The sequence below is a fragment of the Gossypium hirsutum genome, chromosome D10 (genome assembly GCF_007990345.1).
Source record: "Gossypium hirsutum isolate 1008001.06 chromosome D10, Gossypium_hirsutum_v2.1, whole genome shotgun sequence".
Taxonomy (NCBI): Eukaryota; Viridiplantae; Streptophyta; class Magnoliopsida; order Malvales; family Malvaceae; genus Gossypium; species Gossypium hirsutum.
The window spans coordinates 50,698,020-50,715,166 of record NC_053446.1 but is presented as its reverse complement, the minus strand read 5'-3'; the positions used below and the strand labels follow the sequence as shown (position 1 = coordinate 50,715,166).

Below are 17,147 nucleotides of genomic sequence, written 5' to 3'. Positions count from 1 at the left end.
TTCAGACAATGGTCACCATATTCCTAGCGAAGCCCTAGATTTTAGTAGGAAAGAAGGTAAAACACCATAACTCTTTGAAGATAATATAATTATAATACAACCTCTCTCCATCCTTCAGTTTCTTAACAGAAATTAGCTATTTACTTAATGGTTCATGTTCAAAACTTCCCTTCTTTTCCTCCTTTTGTATAAAAACTCCATTGGAGGAGAGGTTATTCAAAACTAGAGCCCAAGGGGCAACCCCAAAAAGTGCCCCAGCCGCTCGGTTTAAGTTTTTTCATTTACGTAAATCTTGGTTTACGTAAAGGGTTTTTCTTCTTTTTCTTTTTCTTTTTCTTTTCTAATAGTAGCCAGCGTGAGATTATCTGCTTGAGCATGGCGAACAACATTGCAGTTATCAGTATTTGTTCCGTTCTGCTGGTTGCGGTGGTGGTAGCGGTGACGGTTGGTGTCACCCAAAGTGGGAAGAGCGATGGTGATTCGGGCGAAGTAAAGAGTGCGAGCAAGGCAATCAAAGAGCTTTGCCAACCCACTGATTACCAACATGCATGTGAGAATAGTCTCTCAAATGCCAACACCACTGATCCCAAGGAGCTTATTAGGATGGGTTTCCAAGCTGCCATGACCGAGATTGAAACGGTAATCGCCAACTCTACGACCTTGAAGGAGTTGGTGAAGGGCCGCCCAAGGGCTAAGCAGGCTCTTGAGAATTGCCATGAGCTCATGGGGTACGCCATTGATGATCTTAACAACTCTTTCAAACAAATGGGGGAATTCGATGTGGACAAATACGAGGAATACGTGGAAAACCTCAAGATTTGGCTGGCTGGTTCCATCACATACCAGCAAACTTGCTTGGATGGATTCATTAAAACAAGAGGTGAAAGCGGGGAAAAAATGAGGGCACTTTTGAAGACTGCTCAGGAGCTTAGTAGCAATGCTTTGGCCATGGTTTCTGAGTTGGATTTATCTCTCAAGAAACTCCACCTTTCAGGTGCCACTCAAGGCGTCGTACGCAGGCTCTTATCTCATGATCAAAGTGGATTCCCTTCATGGGTCAGCTCAACCCAACGGAAGCTCCTTGAAAATAGTTCAAAATTCGACCTTAAACCGAATGTTGTTGTTGCCAAGGATAAGAGTGGCAAATATGGAACCATCAACGATGCATTGAAAGAAATCCCTAAGCGTGGTTCCACTCCATTTGTTATTTACATTAAAAAAGGCGTCTATAAAGAGCAAGTTATCATCACCAAGGAGATGAAAAACGTCGTGTTCATCGGAGATGGCCCAGAAAAAACCATCATCACCGGTAAATTGAACTACGTTGATGGAGTTAACACCTTCAGGACTGCAACAGTTGGCAAGTACTCTATATATAACACTTTGATATCCTATTCCTATTTTGTTCAGACTTTCATTTTCTTCAATTTGCTTTTGAACCCTTGCTTGCAGCTGTTATTGGTGAAAAATTCATGGCCAAGAACATTGGAATCCTCAACACTGCTGGAGCCAAGAAGCACCAAGCCGTCGCACTTCGAGTCCAAAGCGATCAATCCATCTTCTACCACTGCAAGATTGCTGGCTACCAAGACACCCTTTACGCCCACAGCCATCGCCAGTTCTATAGGGAATGCATCATAAGTGGAACCATTGACTTCATCTTCGGCGACGCGGCTGCGGTCTTACAAAACTGCAGAATCATCGTGAGGAAGCCGATGTCTAACCAAAAATGCATCGTCACTGCTCAAGGAAGGTCCGAACGTCGTGAGGTCACCGGCATGGTCATCCACAACTGCACCTTCACTGGTGAGCCAAAATACATGTCAGTGAAAAACAAGAACAAGGCGTACCTTGGTCGGCCATGGAAGGAGTTCTCCAGGACCATCATCATGCAATCTCATATCGACGACATCATTGCCCCCGAGGGTTGGTTGCCGTGGAACGGCAGCTTCGCTCTTGACACTTTGGTGTATTCGGAGTTTAACAACAGGGGACCTGGTGCCGATACGTCCAAGAGAGTTAAATGGAGAGGTCTCAAGACTTTCAACGAAGAACATGCCAAGTTGTACACACCTCACGATTTCTTACACGTTGATGAATGGATCTCCAGGTCTGGGGTGCCCTACACTCCTGGCATGATGCCTGGATTGTAGAAACTATCAAACATATGACCTTTTAATCTTAATACTTAGGGACTTTTACTTCATGCCAACCTGTAAGTTTCTTTTGGAGTCACAGGCATCCAAACTTTTATATTGATTTATTTTGAAAAATAAAGCTTTCACTGCATCTTTCAAAAATTAACAGTGAAAGTAATGTCTGTAACTCATCATACAAATTACAAATTGTCACCTATTTAGTATATTTAATTTTTATTTATAAGTTTTAGTGAAGAAATAAAGGAATTACAAGTGTAAGATATGTACCCAGATGCCACGTTATTTTATATCACTTCATTATTATGGAATAAATATTAAATTTATATAGTAACTTTGTTTCAATTGGTAATTTGATGCGTAAATTACAATTTGGTGTAATATATACATGAAATTTAAATTGTGGTTCATATGTATATATTAATTTTGATTTTAATTTAATTGTATACATTTAAATAAATGAATATATATTTATTTTCATATTGAATTAATATAATAGTTTGTGGATGCAATATATCATACGTAAAATTGTGCTAATTTGATAATATTGTTAGTGATTTCTTAAAATTGAATTAAATCAAAATGTCATAGATAACATTGCAACAACCCGTGTATCTATTTTTTTTTGTATTTAGATAAATATTTATTTAAATAAAAACTAATTAGATAATTTATCTATTTGATTTAACTTAAATATTTATTATCTATTTAAATTTTTAATTTTGACATAAAAACTTTTAAAAAGTAGTTCTCACTTTTTTTTTAAATTACATAATTTATCTATTTTATCATTATTTTCAAATAACTTAAAAATAATTTTTATATATTTATATTATCTTAAATATTTATTTATATAATAATAATTTTTAAATTTTGGATAAATATTATTTAAATAAAAATTAATTAGACAATTTCTCCATTTGGTTTAACTTAAATATTTATTTATATTATATATATTATTATTATCTATTTTGAATTTTAATTTTAACATAAAAAATTTTAAAAATGAAATATCATATTTTTAAAAGAAGTATTTTATAAATTTCGTAATTTCTATATTCATTAGATTTTCTCATTGTTTTCAAATAACTTTATAAATAATTATTATATATTTAACTATCTTAAATAATATAATGCAAAAAAAATAAATTTGAATAATCAATTAATAAAAACAATCTACTTAAATAATTAAATTTAATATTTAAATCAAATTTTTATTATCTATAATTAAATTATTAGAATGGGTAATTATTTGATACACCGCTAGTAGAGTTTTTTAGACTTTATAAGCGGGTTGAGAGTGTGACAAGCGTCACATTTATTGATGTAATTAATTTTTTTTTACTATACCGTATAATACACTTGTCAAACCCTTGACCCGCTTGTGGAGCCTATAACACTTGTATCAAATAATTTTTCTATTTTTATTAAAAAAATTTATCAATTTTTATTTATTTTTTCATTATTTATTAGGTTATATATCTTTCAAAATCACTACAACAAAACAGGTCTACCACAACACTTTTTTTTACTTAGGACGACGCAAAAAAGGTTGGCATAGGTCATCCTGACACTTCCGAAAATGTCGTTTTTAATACAGTTGGCATAGGTGCCGCGACGCTTTTGAAAAAACGTAAGCATAATCCAACATAGGTCAACTTTTATTGAAGGGTTGGCAAATACCTAGTGAAGGCCAACCTTTAAAAAAGGTTGGGATAGGAGGAAATAGGCGACCCAAAAAAGGTTAGAATAAAGCATTCATATACCCACTTTTAAAGAGTTGGGATATGCCAACCTTAAAAAGGTTGGGATAGACCTTGTCTACGCCAACACCTTACATAGTTGGCTCAAGTCTTATATTTTTTACAATTTTTTTCTCGACTTTTGAAGAGCCTATTTTGGTGAAATATGAGCAAATTTATAAGTGTTAGGTTTTGACAAGTTTGAGACGATATTAATATTGAACAGTTAATTAACATAAACTGGTCATATTAATACAAAATTACTATTGAATAATGCACTTATTAGTTTATATATAAAATCCTAATATAAGCAGTCAACACATTGGTCGTTATTTAAGGACCCAACTCTACTAAATGTTGTTGGACCCTCCTTATGATGGTGAGGGTGAGGATTTCCAAAAATGCTCATACCACTAGAAGATACTCCTTAGGAAGAAGAAGTTGCCGAGTCCTCTAGACTGTCTTTGCATGCAATCCAAGGCTCTCAAGGCCTCCACACAATGCGTATTGCAGCACACATTGGTTCCGCTCTAGTGATCATCTTAGTTGATTAAGGCAACACACAATTTCATCAGTGCCAAATTGGTCAAACAGCTTTCATGACCTGTGAAACAAATGGATCAACTTAGAGTTACCATTACTGATGGTGGTTATTTAACAACTAATGGCAGTTTCCAAACAGTTCCTTGGGTGGCCAAGGGCATATCATGTACCACTGATTTTTTGGAGTTACCCTTAAAAGGTTGTGATATGGTGTTAGAAGTCCAATGGTTTTTGTCCTTAGGGGTAATCGTATAGGAATTCAACTCCTTAACAATGTAGTTTACTCACCAAGAAAGACCTTGTAACAGCTCGATTTTGGGCTTAGTCAGAACAGTGGTTTCGAGACCACAAATTTGACGAGAAAAAAAATTATTTTTATTATATTTTTATGGTCTACGATTTCACAAAATGATTTCGTGAAAAATTCGTTCGAAAATTTCGACGTTTGGGCACTCAATTTAGTCAAAAGAACTAAATTGTAAAAAGTGCAAAAGTTGAGTTTTACATGTTAGAGGTGTCCAATTGTTACGAAATTTTAAATTGGATGTCCTTATATGGTAATTAGACCATTGGTTAAGTTGGTGGACAAAAATGGACATGAGATAAGTGAAATAGGATATTTTTAAGTTAAGGGCATTTTGGTAATTTGGTAATTAAAATGAATTAAAAAGACAAAATAGGCCAATATTTAATCATCTTCAACCCCATGGCCGAATTTTACAAGGGGAGAAGCCATAGTTAGGGTTTTCAAGCTTCCAAGCTCCATAGTAAGTGATTCCAAGCCCCGTTTTTAATGTTCTTTACGTTTTTGGAGTCTCGGTAACTTGATTTAGCTTATTCTAGCAATAATTTAACCTAGGGTTTATATTTGGAAAAATATCCATAGGTGAAATGTGTTTATTTTGATGTTTTATGCTAGGTTATAAAGCTAGAAATTATGTTAAACAATTATTGCTAAGCAATTTTAAGTGAAAACGAGTAAAACGACATAATCGGTAAAAATACCTAATGTTCATAAGTAAGTGTTAGAGTGGGAATTTGATGTTTCCATAGAAGGGAAAAATTTTCAGCTTGTCATAAAACATAATAATAAGAGATGAAGTTTAATTTCCGAGCTTTGGGGTAAAAGTGTAAATATGCAAAAGTTTAGGGGCAAAATTGAAATTTTTCCAAAGTTCGAGTCAAGGACTGTTTTGATAAATGTAAGTGTTAAATAAGTTAAATGTGTTATTATAATTCAAGAAAGACAAGAAATTGATTTTGATTAGTGAAAAAGAAAAGTGAGAAATTTCCCGGTTGAACCTCCGGAATATAAAAGATACGAATGAAGTGACAGTAATGATCATATGTGTGGCACAGACTGTGTGCAGGCCACTATGTGAAAGTGATAGTAATGGTCACGTGTGTAGTACTATGTGTAGGCTACTACGTGTACCGAGTATCATTGATTGTAACGATGGTTGTTATGTGTTGATTCCACCGGGTACCATTGATTATAAAGGTGGTTGTTATGTGCTAATTCCACCGGGCACCATTGATTATAAAGGTGGTTGCTATGTGTTGATTCCACCGAGTATCATTGACTCTAAGGGTGGTGCTGTGTGCTGATCCACCGTGTATCTGTTATTATTCCGAAGTGTTCATCGGGAAATTGACTAAGTGAAAATACATGAGATCATGTAACAATTAAGTGTAATTGAATAATTAATATATGTGTGGAATTGAATTGAATATTGACTTGAAAATGGAAAAGTGAATTTTGAATTGAATAGTGATTAAAAGTAAAAAAATGAAATTATGAAAAAGTAGAACTAGTAACAAAATAGTTTTGGACAGTAACAGTAGTGTGAATTTGAAAAATCACCAAATTTTTTGGAAATTGAATTAGAGAGTGAATAATATATGAAATGAAATACTAACGAGTCTATTTTTACATAAAAGAAACAAAGCAAGCAAAAGAGTTTTATAATTTGAGATATTTGAATTTTAATGAGGCAGGGTCGGATTGATTTCGGAATCTCTTGTTCTGTATTTGGAAAATAATTAAAAATTTTAAAAAAATAATTATGAGTTATAATTTATATTCTTAGAATCCTTAATAAGCCTATTTTCAAAGGAAGCAAATAGAAACATCATCTGAATTCTGTACAAGGAGATAATTCATTTTTAGTGGAGAGTGGTCGGAACTGTCAAACAACGAAACAGGGGAAACTTTAAAGAATAAACTGTACTATTTGGCTGAACCAAAAATTCTAAAAATTTTATGGTAAGAATATATGTGAGTCTAGTTTCAGGAAAAATTAATGGATCTTAATTTGGAGCTTTTTAGCTCTGAATAAAAATAATTTAGTGACTCTGACTCGGTTAAACAGCTTTGAATATACATGTGAGTGAATAGTAAAATTATAGTTAATGTTGTTTAAGTGTGTTATACACATTAAGGATGTGGAATGGAGAGGAGGAGGAGGAAAATTGGGAAATATATGAATGATTTGTGTATAATTGGTCATTTTTTCGATTATAATTGATAGACGATGAGATAGAAATGATGCTTATATTTGCGCATTATTTGTCATGGTTTAAGCTCGCGTGGGAAAATAAAGTTTCATAGTATGTGTATATGGTATCTTTGGAATATGATTTGGCATGAAGTAATGTCATGAATGGTTTATGAATTAACATATGTTGGTAAGTTTGATATATGAATAAATGTTGTGTTCATCCATGCTTATAATGCTTATACTATATGTTTATTTGGTTAACATATTTGATGTACATGCTTAGGCTTTGGCCAAGTTGTGGTTGGATTATGTCACGTTAAACTTATAAGTTATGCATTGAAATGGTAAGTGCCTAAATGGAAATATGCTCGTGATCATGACAGGGTGGTAAGGTTTAAATTATGTAATCTCTAGTGAAATGGTTTATCATGTGGTTAGTTCCAAAAAGAATTATGTTTAAATGCACTAGCTTGCGACTATGGTTGAATGATATGTTTATGTCTTGTGTGATATGCATAGGAAACGGGTGTGGAAAGGTAATGAAATAGTAAGTTCATATTTGAAGTGAAAAATGACGAAAAAGGGGATGATGAGTTGAATTGATGTTGTTATTTAAGCTAAAGTGATCTTTTTATTGCAAAATTGAGAATTTCATAAATGTTTTAATGAATGGTATAATCGATAAACGTTGAGTTAAATGGTAAATACGTATTAGTATTGAACTTACTAATATTAAATTGTATGTGAATTATATGGAAATTGCTAATGAAATTATTTGAATTAAAAGAATTATTGTGGTACTGAAATGTACATTGGATTGAGAAATTGACTTGAATTGTAAACATGAGAATTGTGAATTAAATGAGATGAACAAATGGTGAAAGCTATAAGACTTGGTTGAATGATTATGTATTGGACCTCGTAATCCCTATTTAGCAACTCAAATATAATAATTTGAAAGTTTTAATTTGGATGAAATTTTACAACCCGGTATAGTACGTTACAAGTGTATGTGTTCTAGTAATGCTTCGTACCCTATTCCGGCGTCGAATATGGGTAAGGGGTGTTACAGACCTTGCAAGTTACAATGAATCATACTTGGTACAATTCACTTGTTGAATGCATCACAGTCTTCTAAGTGCTTATCATCAGTGGGCCAAATGTTAGGACCTTGTGCCATGGTGTTGGCCACTCCACTGCAAACTATCTTGTCAGTGGCTACTACTCCCACTCCATTGGTATTATAATGAGTATGCTGACATTTTCTAAGATCCTGTTAGTCTATTTCCTCCTTGCCTACATGATCATGGCTTACCCTTGAAGGATGAAACATTAGTGGTCAAAATCAGACCATACTAGTACCCTAATGTCCAAAAGAATGAAATCGAGAGACTGGTTCAAGAGAGGCTTTAGGCTAGTAATAGTAGCTCATTTGCTTCTCCAGTAATAATGTTTAAGAAAAGGGATGACAATTGGAGAATGTGTGTTGAATATAGGCAACTCAACTCGTTAACCATCACGGATAAATTCCCATTCCCATAATAAAGGAGCTCTTGGATGAGTTGGGCGAAGCTGTCTTTTTCTCCAAGCTTGACCTTAGATCGATCTACCACCAGATTCGAATGAAAATGACTGATATTTCTAAGACTGCATTCAGAACTCATGAAGGGAACTACGAGTTCTTAGTCATGCACTTTGGCCTCACCAGTGCTCTTTCAACATTTCAAGTGTAATAACACAAAATTCAATGGTAACGAAAAGTGTGATTTTAGAACCCCATTTTTGTAATCCGGACTCATTAATATTTTTATTAAATATTTACAGAGTTATATTAGAAGTGAATTGAATTTCAATTAGGTAATTTGTCGAACTAGTGATTAATTAAGGTATAGGGACTAAATTATAAAAGTGTCAATACTTCAATTTCTACTTGTTTTAATAATTAGAAAGTGAATTAAGGAATAAAGTGGTAATTATACCACTTAATAGTTAATGGAAAATAGCTTGGTTTATTTTCATTAGAGAATTGTTTTAAAATTCAGATAAAATAATGTTATAAAATTTTACTTAAAAAAATAAAATATAACTTCAGTAATAAAAAGGAGCTAGTGGAACGAAAGAGAAGGTGATCTCCTTTATCTCCTCAAATTGAAACCAAAAAGAAAAGAAGAGAAACACATTCGGCCTTAGGGCTCAAGTATTTCAACCTTCAATTTTTTAGTCAATTTAGTCCATTTTCTTGTAATTCTTATGTTTTTGGAATCTCGGTAGCTTAAGATTTTGTTTAGCTGTGCTTTTCAAAAGCACTTTTTTGGCTTTAAAGAGTGCTAAACAAGCACCATTTGTTTGAAAATTTTGACATCTAAAAAGCCCTTTTGCTCAGATGGAAAAACTAAAAATTTTAACTTTTCCTAAGCCAAAAGCACTTTGGCTGCTAATTTACTTTTTTATCCTCCATTTTTCTTCTCCCAAAATACACTGTATACTTCAAATTTCTTCTTTATTTTCTCTTTCAAAATTGGTTCTTTGGTTCTACTTCTCTTTTATTTTATTTAATTCTTCCATTTTCTTCAAGGTTTTTGCTGCTCTCTCTCTTTCTTTCTACTCCCCTAATCTTATCTTCTCATTTCAACTCCCCATTTATTTTTTTTTCATTTTTTCCTTATTTTAGGTTAAGCTATTTTTGGTTCCCCATTTCCTCTTTAATTCTTTCACTAGTGAGCTTATTTTCTACACCCACTTTTTCTTCTTTTCATTTTGATCATCGATTTGGCTATAAACCCATATTAATTATGCTTAATTTTAGTAGTTTCCTGCTTTCATTCAGCTGGCTTTCATTAATTTTTATGTATAGTGCTTTGAGGTAGTAAGAGAAGAGTGCTTTCACACCTATTTCTGGGATTTTATGAATCTGGACTCTTTAAAACAACTATGGCAGTGAAGTTAAGAGTTGTTTGGGTTCTGTGTTTTTTTTTTGGGGGTTAACTTAGCATTGGAAAATACCTTTTATATATATAAAATTTCTTTTCAACTATTTTGGCTTGTGAAAGAATTAGGTCTTTTAGGACTTGATATTGGATAATTACAAGTCTTTTAGTATGTTTTACATTTATTCTAGTCTTGCTCGACAGCTTAGCTTCATTGTCTCTCATTTTAAAAACAATTTTGATGCAATAAAGTCGTATACTTAAAATATTATGTCAACATTATTTAAGTTTTAAAGCTGATGTTTTTAAGTGTCAAATATTTGTTACTTATTTCTTGCTAATAACTAAATCTATGGTTTGATTCTAAAACGACAAATAAGGTAGGAGAGAGGAATATATTGAATTTAAAATCAATTATTAAGGCTAGGGTTCGTTTTTTGGATTGATATTATAGAATAGTTTTACCTATAGATATAGGATAGAGTTGTTTTTGCCTCCAATGATTCTACATTAGAACCAACCTTTTGAGTGATTTGATATACCTCTTGACCGTACTAGGAAATGAATCTAATTAAACTGATAGAATTTGTGCTAACAAGTGAAGAATTGTTGAGTATTAAACTTTTGTTTCTTTGTTTTTGATGATGTAATTATGCATCAGTTGTAATTTAGGAATTTATTTGAATAAGTCATAAAAACCCATTGGTTTGGTATTTTTAGATTTCATGATTAGGTAAAGAAATAATTGACAAAAAAATGTGTGGGATAGTTGGTTCCATTTGGATCTTGTTGGTATTGACCAAATATTGCCCATACTCATTTTTTTAATTGTGTTTGATGTTGTTATTAGTTGTGTTCTCTTTCTTGGTTATTATTCCAATCTTGGAAATTTGATTTTGATTGAGAAAAAAATATCTTAGGATCCTATCTTCATTTTGATACACATCTCCACCATTTGGAATAATCATGTTATCTTCAATTGTTCCTTTCAATAGTTTCAAACATGTAAAAAAATATACTTATGTGACATTTGATTTTCTTGATTGCTTTATTGGCTAAAATGAATATGTTCATATACACAATAGATGAATACTTTAGCGGTTGAAGTTAGTAGTGAAAAAGTCAAAGCAATGTAGGATAAGAGATTTTGTATTAAAGAGATATTAAAAGGAAATAGGCTCAGTACTCATCTCACAAAAGATGGACGGTTGAAAATAATTACCAACTTCAAGAAAGAAACAGGCAAGGCTTATTCACAAAGACAACTTAAAAATAGGTGGGATGCCTTGAAAAAAGAATAAAAGGCTTAGAAGAAACTTAAAGGAGGAGATACTAGTCTAGGATAGAATCCTATAAAAAGAACCGTTGATGCATCGGATGATTGGTGGGAGAGTAGGCTAAAGGTACATTAATAATTCTTGATATTTTTATTTTTTTATTATTTATGAACACTACACCAAAACAAGCTTTTAACGGTGCTTTTTTAAAGCGCCGCTAAAAGTATTTACGGAGCTTTGAGAAGCGCCGCAAAAAATGCTGCTATTGAACGCGTCGCTAACTTTTGCGGCGTTTTTAGAAATAAACGCCGCTAAAGGTCATGACTTTTAGCGGCGCTTTTCCCACAAACGTTGCTAAAGACCAGGACCTTTAGCGGCAATTTCTTCACAAACGCCGCTATAGACCATGACCTTTAGCGGCGCTTTTCCCACAAACGCCGCTAAATACCATGACCTTTAGCAGCGCTTTTGTCACAAACGCCGCTATAGACCATGACCTTTAGCGACGCTTTTCCCACAAGATATTTAGCGACGTTTTTCCCAAAAACGCCGCTAAAGGTCATGACCTTTAGCGGTGTTTTTGTCACAAATGCCGCTAAAGAACATGACCTTTAACGGCACTTTTTATCAAAAATGCCGCTATAGAACAAACCTTTAGCGACGCTTCTCGCAACAACGCCGCTAAAAACATATCATGCAAAAATTATTTTAATCAAATAATATTTATTTTTATGATAAATATTATTTTATGTTTTATTTTTTTAATTTGAACTTTAGATATACTTTTAAGGATAAATAAAAAATATTATTTAAATTAAATTTTTTATGAAAATGATAAAAGAAGGAAAATAAAGGAAGCTTAAATAATAAAAATTAATAAAAGAGAGAAAATGTAAATAATTAATATAAATTATAAATTATAAACCTCAAAATTTAGGTAAAATCAACACCAATGCAATGCAAGCCATTGTTAAGTCTAATACAAGTGAAGAAACAAAGATCCTAAGAAGAGAATCCTATTCTACTAACAACAGTAAATGCAACTGACAAGAAATATCCATACTTTGTCCAGTATTTATATCGAAAAATCATATCAGAAGAAGCAATCTCTTTGCACACCATTTCAATTCCTAGTAAGGCCTTTGAAAGTAGTTGATGAAAGCTGACATACACATCCGATCAATCAGCTTTCAGTTTCAGAATTTCCTTGGTGGTCCTTAAACGAAAATAGGGCATAGGGTTCTACATAAGCATGGAAAAATCCAACTCAATATAGGGCATGCGTTCCTTAAACAACAATGCATGTCTTTGTGTATGGGGACAAATATTTGAGCAAAGTAAAGTATGGGAAAACTGAAGGTAGAAGCAAGCAACTACCTTTTTATAGAAGAAGGTATTGAAGAAATGGCATAAGAACATTATGTAAACATGACAGATTTCAGAAAAAAATGTACATTTGCTTGCTTGGTATAATGTACATTATTTTCAATTAATAAATAAATAAATGGGGCTAAAAGTATGAATGAAGTTATGAAGCTAACGGATTGTAAAATGTTCTATTTGGTATAATGTGCATAGTCAACACAATTAGTAGTTTAACTTTTATGATTTCCAAACACATTTTCCTTTCCTTTTTTCTTACTATGTAAACCCTAACCATGAAATCTCTGGATATATTCAAGATAATACACTTCTTAAAGCAAAAGTTTCAAGATAGAAAAGATAATACACTTCTATTTGACAAACAAACCTATCATATACCCGACTAAGAAGTTTTGGTTTGTCTTCTGTTGAAAACGTAACTTCATGCATGGGACTGCATCAGCACCAAAGAATGTAAATTTCACCATCCAAATGGATAGAAAGTATATATAAACATGGATTTTGTGTACAGATTGGTGGGCTGTAGCTTGCTTTTCTGGGGGGCAATATGTACGTGCTTTCAAAATAATGCAGTTGCTCATACACCAAAAAGAATTCTTACAACTTCAGTTGATCAAAACCCTTAAATCCTTTTGGGTCAAAAATTTTCCACTGACAAATTATAACAAAGGCAAAATATAACAAAGGCAATACCTTTTGAATATCCTTTGCTACTCATATACAAGACTTTGCTGCTCATAGCAAGCACCTGCTACAAGACACTTTAATGAGGAATAAATCAAGGAAAATATAACAAAGGTATCCACTTACGATTCTTCTAAATCAATAACTTTAATAGCAACTTCCTTGTTCAGTTCCTTGTCAAACTTGAAAATCAGGAAAGGCATCAGCTATCCATCTCATTTTTATTAATCATGATTCACGATTTAAAAAGCCAAAGCATATGCAACATGATTACAGGTAAGAAATGGGTATATAGATGTGTTGTAGTACAATTAGCAGTCATATAGTCATACAGTACAATTATCAATAAACAAGTATTGAAATATTACATGATTAAAATAACCAATATACAACCATTTTCATAAAGTGTTCCCAGGTAATTTAGACTCCTTTTACATGTTAACAATTAAAAAGATAAAATAAATAAATAAGAGGGTAAGTTAAAAAGTGGGGGTCCAATTAAAGAGATTGTCCAGCAGTGCCCATTTTCGAAAATATCAGTCTAATCTAGTAAACTCAAAAAGAACAAAGGCAATACCTTTTTCACTCGTATGCACATCTATTCTGCCTCTAAAAGGATACAAGAAGTCAAACAACTATAAAGGATACAAGGGTTAGGAAATTTCAAGTTTAAAACTCCAATTTTTAATAATTTCTTAATCCAAAGCTACCAAAAATCAAAAATAATAGAAATACTTATAAGCTACACCATAAAACATGAGATAAACAGAAAATTGTTGAAGGTGTTGAAGCAGATGTTAAAGCTTCCAATGTTCAATACTTCAAACTGCAAAAATAAGAAGAGCGCAACCGCCTTTTCCAGTTGCAAATGTGAAAATGTGACATGATTATAAAAAATGACTACTTAATTTTTATTTTTTATTCTTACTCTAAGATTACTTATATAATAATTAATACTAATTTTGTTATTATCATATAATAGTTAGTAATATATTTAAAAATATTTTTAATTTTAATTTAATAATATAATTAGCAAGCCATTGAATAGATTGGGAAGTAACTTTAAGTACTTCTATGTATTGTGTCAAAAAAAACAGATAAAAAAATTATTCAAAAAATATATTAACAATAAATGATATTATATATTATGGAAGAATTGTTTAGCTTAGCAACACAACAACAATGAACACTGAAATCTAAACCACGCATACAGATTACACTTCATCTGCTGCTGAAACTTAACACAATTATTCTCCTGCAAAAGTCTGATTATATAATCAGTGTGCACCTTCAAGTTCAAATATGATTTTGTTATTAATGCTATCATACCCCATTGAGCTACTGGTTGCACCTTCGCCATAAGAGCTTGGCAGGTCACTAAGCAAGTATTCAGCTGGTTCCTTACTATAATGGAGGATATCATCTCGTAAATGCCCTGCACCAACACACCTTCACAAAGAAACAGAACAAACTCAGCACCATTTAAGGGTTAAAAAGCCAATAACTGGAATGTCAAATGGCAAAGGGCAAGGATAAAAAACTGGTTGCCTAAAATATGAAACAAAATAAAAGCCTTGAAATCAACAAAATTAAAGAAGCAAAAGGTCGGCACGTTCAACTGAGTCCAGAAAGAAAAGAAAATGAAGAAATAAACTCAGTACAGTAATCCATCATTTTGCTCCCTAGACCACCTGAATCACGAATCTGATTATATATATTGCTGGTATAGTAAAAGAGTGAGAAGATAAACTTCAGTCTGATTCTTAAACTTCAGTCTGATTCTTCAGTATCTAAATAAAGGGGGAAAAGAGAAAAAAGGAAATGAGACATACCTTTCAATAATAGTATCAACATTTGCTTTGCTTTTAGGACTATGCATGAGAACTCTTATAACTGTGACTGCAATTCGATATCAGAGTCATCAAAATCGTCCATTATAGTGATTACCTGAATCGTGATTACATGAATAATACAAGCTTGAACAAGTCAAAATCAAAGAACAACCAAACCAGATCAAGTGAATCAGGCAATGCAGATGAAGCATATTCATATATAAACTGTATGTTCAGCCGTAGGCAAGTCCAATTAACTTAGAATGAATGAATTATTAAAAATTTTATTAAAAACAGTATATATATATAAAAAAGAGTTTAAATGAACAGTTTGAATCAACAGAAAAGAAAAGCTATGATAATTTTGAAGACTTTCATGCCTAGATAAATTAAGTTGAAAAAATATAATTTCAAGGCAAAGTATTTCAAAGATTACTACAAAGCATATCCTGTAACAACAAATGCTTCATCCAAAACAGTAAATCAAAATAATAAAGCACCAAACTTGTATACTGCCCACCATTATAAGTCACTAAAAGCAAGAAAAACAAAATTGACTTAATTCACGGAATTCACGAATGTTAACATCAGACATGAGTTTAAAACTTTGCCTTCGGAAGGATGTTCAAAACCAGAATCCACAATAGATCGAAGCAGCTCCGGTTTCAGCAGAAAGTCTCTAAATCCTGAACTGTGAACTCCAACATACCCCCTACACCACATAAAAAGAAATGAAACAAATTAAAATCAAATTGCTTTACACAAAAACTAGCAGATTCTATTAGAACATTTTTTTCCTTAAAAAATATGTATAAGTTAAAATGACTAACTTCTTAGCAGAATCAGCAGCCTTAATGGAGGCAGAGTCAGGGGCTTTTTCATCTTCTTCTTCGTAGTCTAGAAGCTCTTCCTCGTAGGCGTCGTTGTCATTTATCTCCCCCATTCTAATCAACCAATAAAATGAAACAAAATAATAACAAATTCATAGTTGGGAAAGGGATATAATTTCCATTAAATCTCCCTTCTCAACTTCTTGTTTATCTCCTTCAACCTCCTGTAATTTTCTTCCATTCACTGTAAAAACACACACAAAAATGGAATAAAGAACAACAAACAGAACCCCACAAAGCTTAAAAACTAAATTGTAAACCTCATGGAGAGAAAAAGAAAAGATTTAGGGATTTGAACGATATTACGAGATGTTGGGGCAAAGGAACTCATGGAATTTTGAGATTAAAAGGGAAAAAGAATTAAGTACAAACCTTTATTTAGGGTATTTACAGTGCGCGAAAAGCCGCAAAAAATTATTTTATTTTGTACAAAACGATCTCGTTTTGCTATGATAAAAATTTTATATTTTTCTGCTAAAAATTATTTTAAAGTAAAATTATTTTTGTGGCGTTTTTTATAAAAACGCCGCTATTGCTTACCTTTTGCAGCATTTTTCATAAAAACGCCGCAAAAAATTATTTCATTTTAAATCTGTTAAATTTTTTTTTAATTTAAACATCTAATTTTACGGTTAAAATTATCAATGTAGCAATTAAAAAATGATAAAATAACTTTGTAGTCTTTAATGTTTGTAATTTTTATTAAATTGGTCTTTTCTTTAAAAGTATATAAATATTATAAAAATAAAAGTTTAAAATCTTTTTAAAATTTTTAAAAAAAATTAAAATCTTTTAAAATTCATTTTAAAATTTTAAATCACGAAAAATATAAAACCTTTCAAAATTTAAAAAAATGTTATTTACTCTTTAAATGATAATTAGAAATGTTCACTACCCATACAACCCACCTAGTCCAAAATATGGTTAGGCTTAGATTTTTATTTTTTATTGTTTTCAAACAATGAAATCAGTGATTCGAGTAAAACGAGCTTGAAGTTAGAAAATTTTTTAAAATTGGGCATTCGTAACACCTAATCCATAAACCTTAAAATGGTAATACTTAAACCTTAAACTCTAAACCATGCATTGTAACAGTCAAAACATTAACGCTAAACCGTAAACCATAAACATCAAGCCCTAAAACAGTAAATTTGATCATTATCTTATAAGCCGTAAACACTAACCTCATATTAACACTAAAATGTAAACTCT

At 32.0% G+C, this 17,147-nt stretch overlaps 2 protein-coding genes across 3 annotated transcripts; one reads left to right on the top strand and one right to left on the bottom strand.

The window, feature by feature from the left end:
• The first annotated feature begins 224 nt into the window (after positions 1 to 224).
• Positions 225 to 2,490, top strand: LOC107916128 (probable pectinesterase/pectinesterase inhibitor 21). The gene is made up of 2 exons (XM_016845291.2): positions 225 to 1,360; positions 1,453 to 2,490. Exons 1-2 carry the CDS (start codon positions 376 to 378, stop codon positions 2,151 to 2,153), a joined length of 1,686 nt encoding a protein of 561 aa, XP_016700780.2. The 5' UTR covers positions 225 to 375; the 3' UTR covers positions 2,154 to 2,490.
• A 10,619-nt stretch (positions 2,491 to 13,109) lies between these two features.
• Positions 13,110 to 16,297, bottom strand: LOC107915990 (ATP-dependent RNA helicase uap56). 2 transcript variants are annotated; one of them, XM_041102359.1, is made up of 5 exons: positions 16,242 to 16,297; positions 15,876 to 16,119; positions 15,657 to 15,757; positions 15,046 to 15,112; positions 13,110 to 14,662 (listed from the first exon to the last, which is right to left on the bottom strand). In XM_041102359.1, the coding sequence occupies exons 2-5, from the start codon at positions 15,986 to 15,988 to the stop codon at positions 14,491 to 14,493; spliced, it is 453 nt and encodes a 150-aa protein (XP_040958293.1). In that variant the 5' UTR covers positions 15,989 to 16,119; positions 16,242 to 16,297; the 3' UTR covers positions 13,110 to 14,490. The 2 variants fall into 2 exon arrangements, with proteins under 2 accessions (XP_040958293.1, XP_040958292.1); XM_041102358.1 differs by having other exon boundaries at positions 15,876 to 16,287.
• Between the last annotated feature and the right edge of the window lie 850 nt (positions 16,298 to 17,147).

Bases quoted from the DNA above. Each gene is read 5' to 3' on its own strand.
- LOC107915990 (XM_041102359.1), bottom strand. From the start codon at position 15,988: ATGGGGGAGATAAATGACAACGACGCCTACGAGGAAGAGCTTCTAGAC. The intron at 15,758-15,875 runs GTTAGTCATTTT...TATGTGGTGTAG, and splicing joins GCTGCTGATTCTGCTAAGAA to GGGGTATGTTGGAGTTCACA. The intron at 14,663-15,045 runs GTATGTCTCATT...TTCTTTGTGAAG, and splicing joins GTTGATACTATTATTGAAAG to GTGTGTTGGTGCAGGGCATT.
- LOC107916128 (XM_016845291.2), top strand. From the start codon at position 376: ATGGCGAACAACATTGCAGTTATCAGTATTTGTTCCGTTCTGCTGGTT. The intron at 1,361-1,452 runs GCAAGTACTCTA...CCTTGCTTGCAG, and splicing joins CTTCAGGACTGCAACAGTTG to CTGTTATTGGTGAAAAATTC.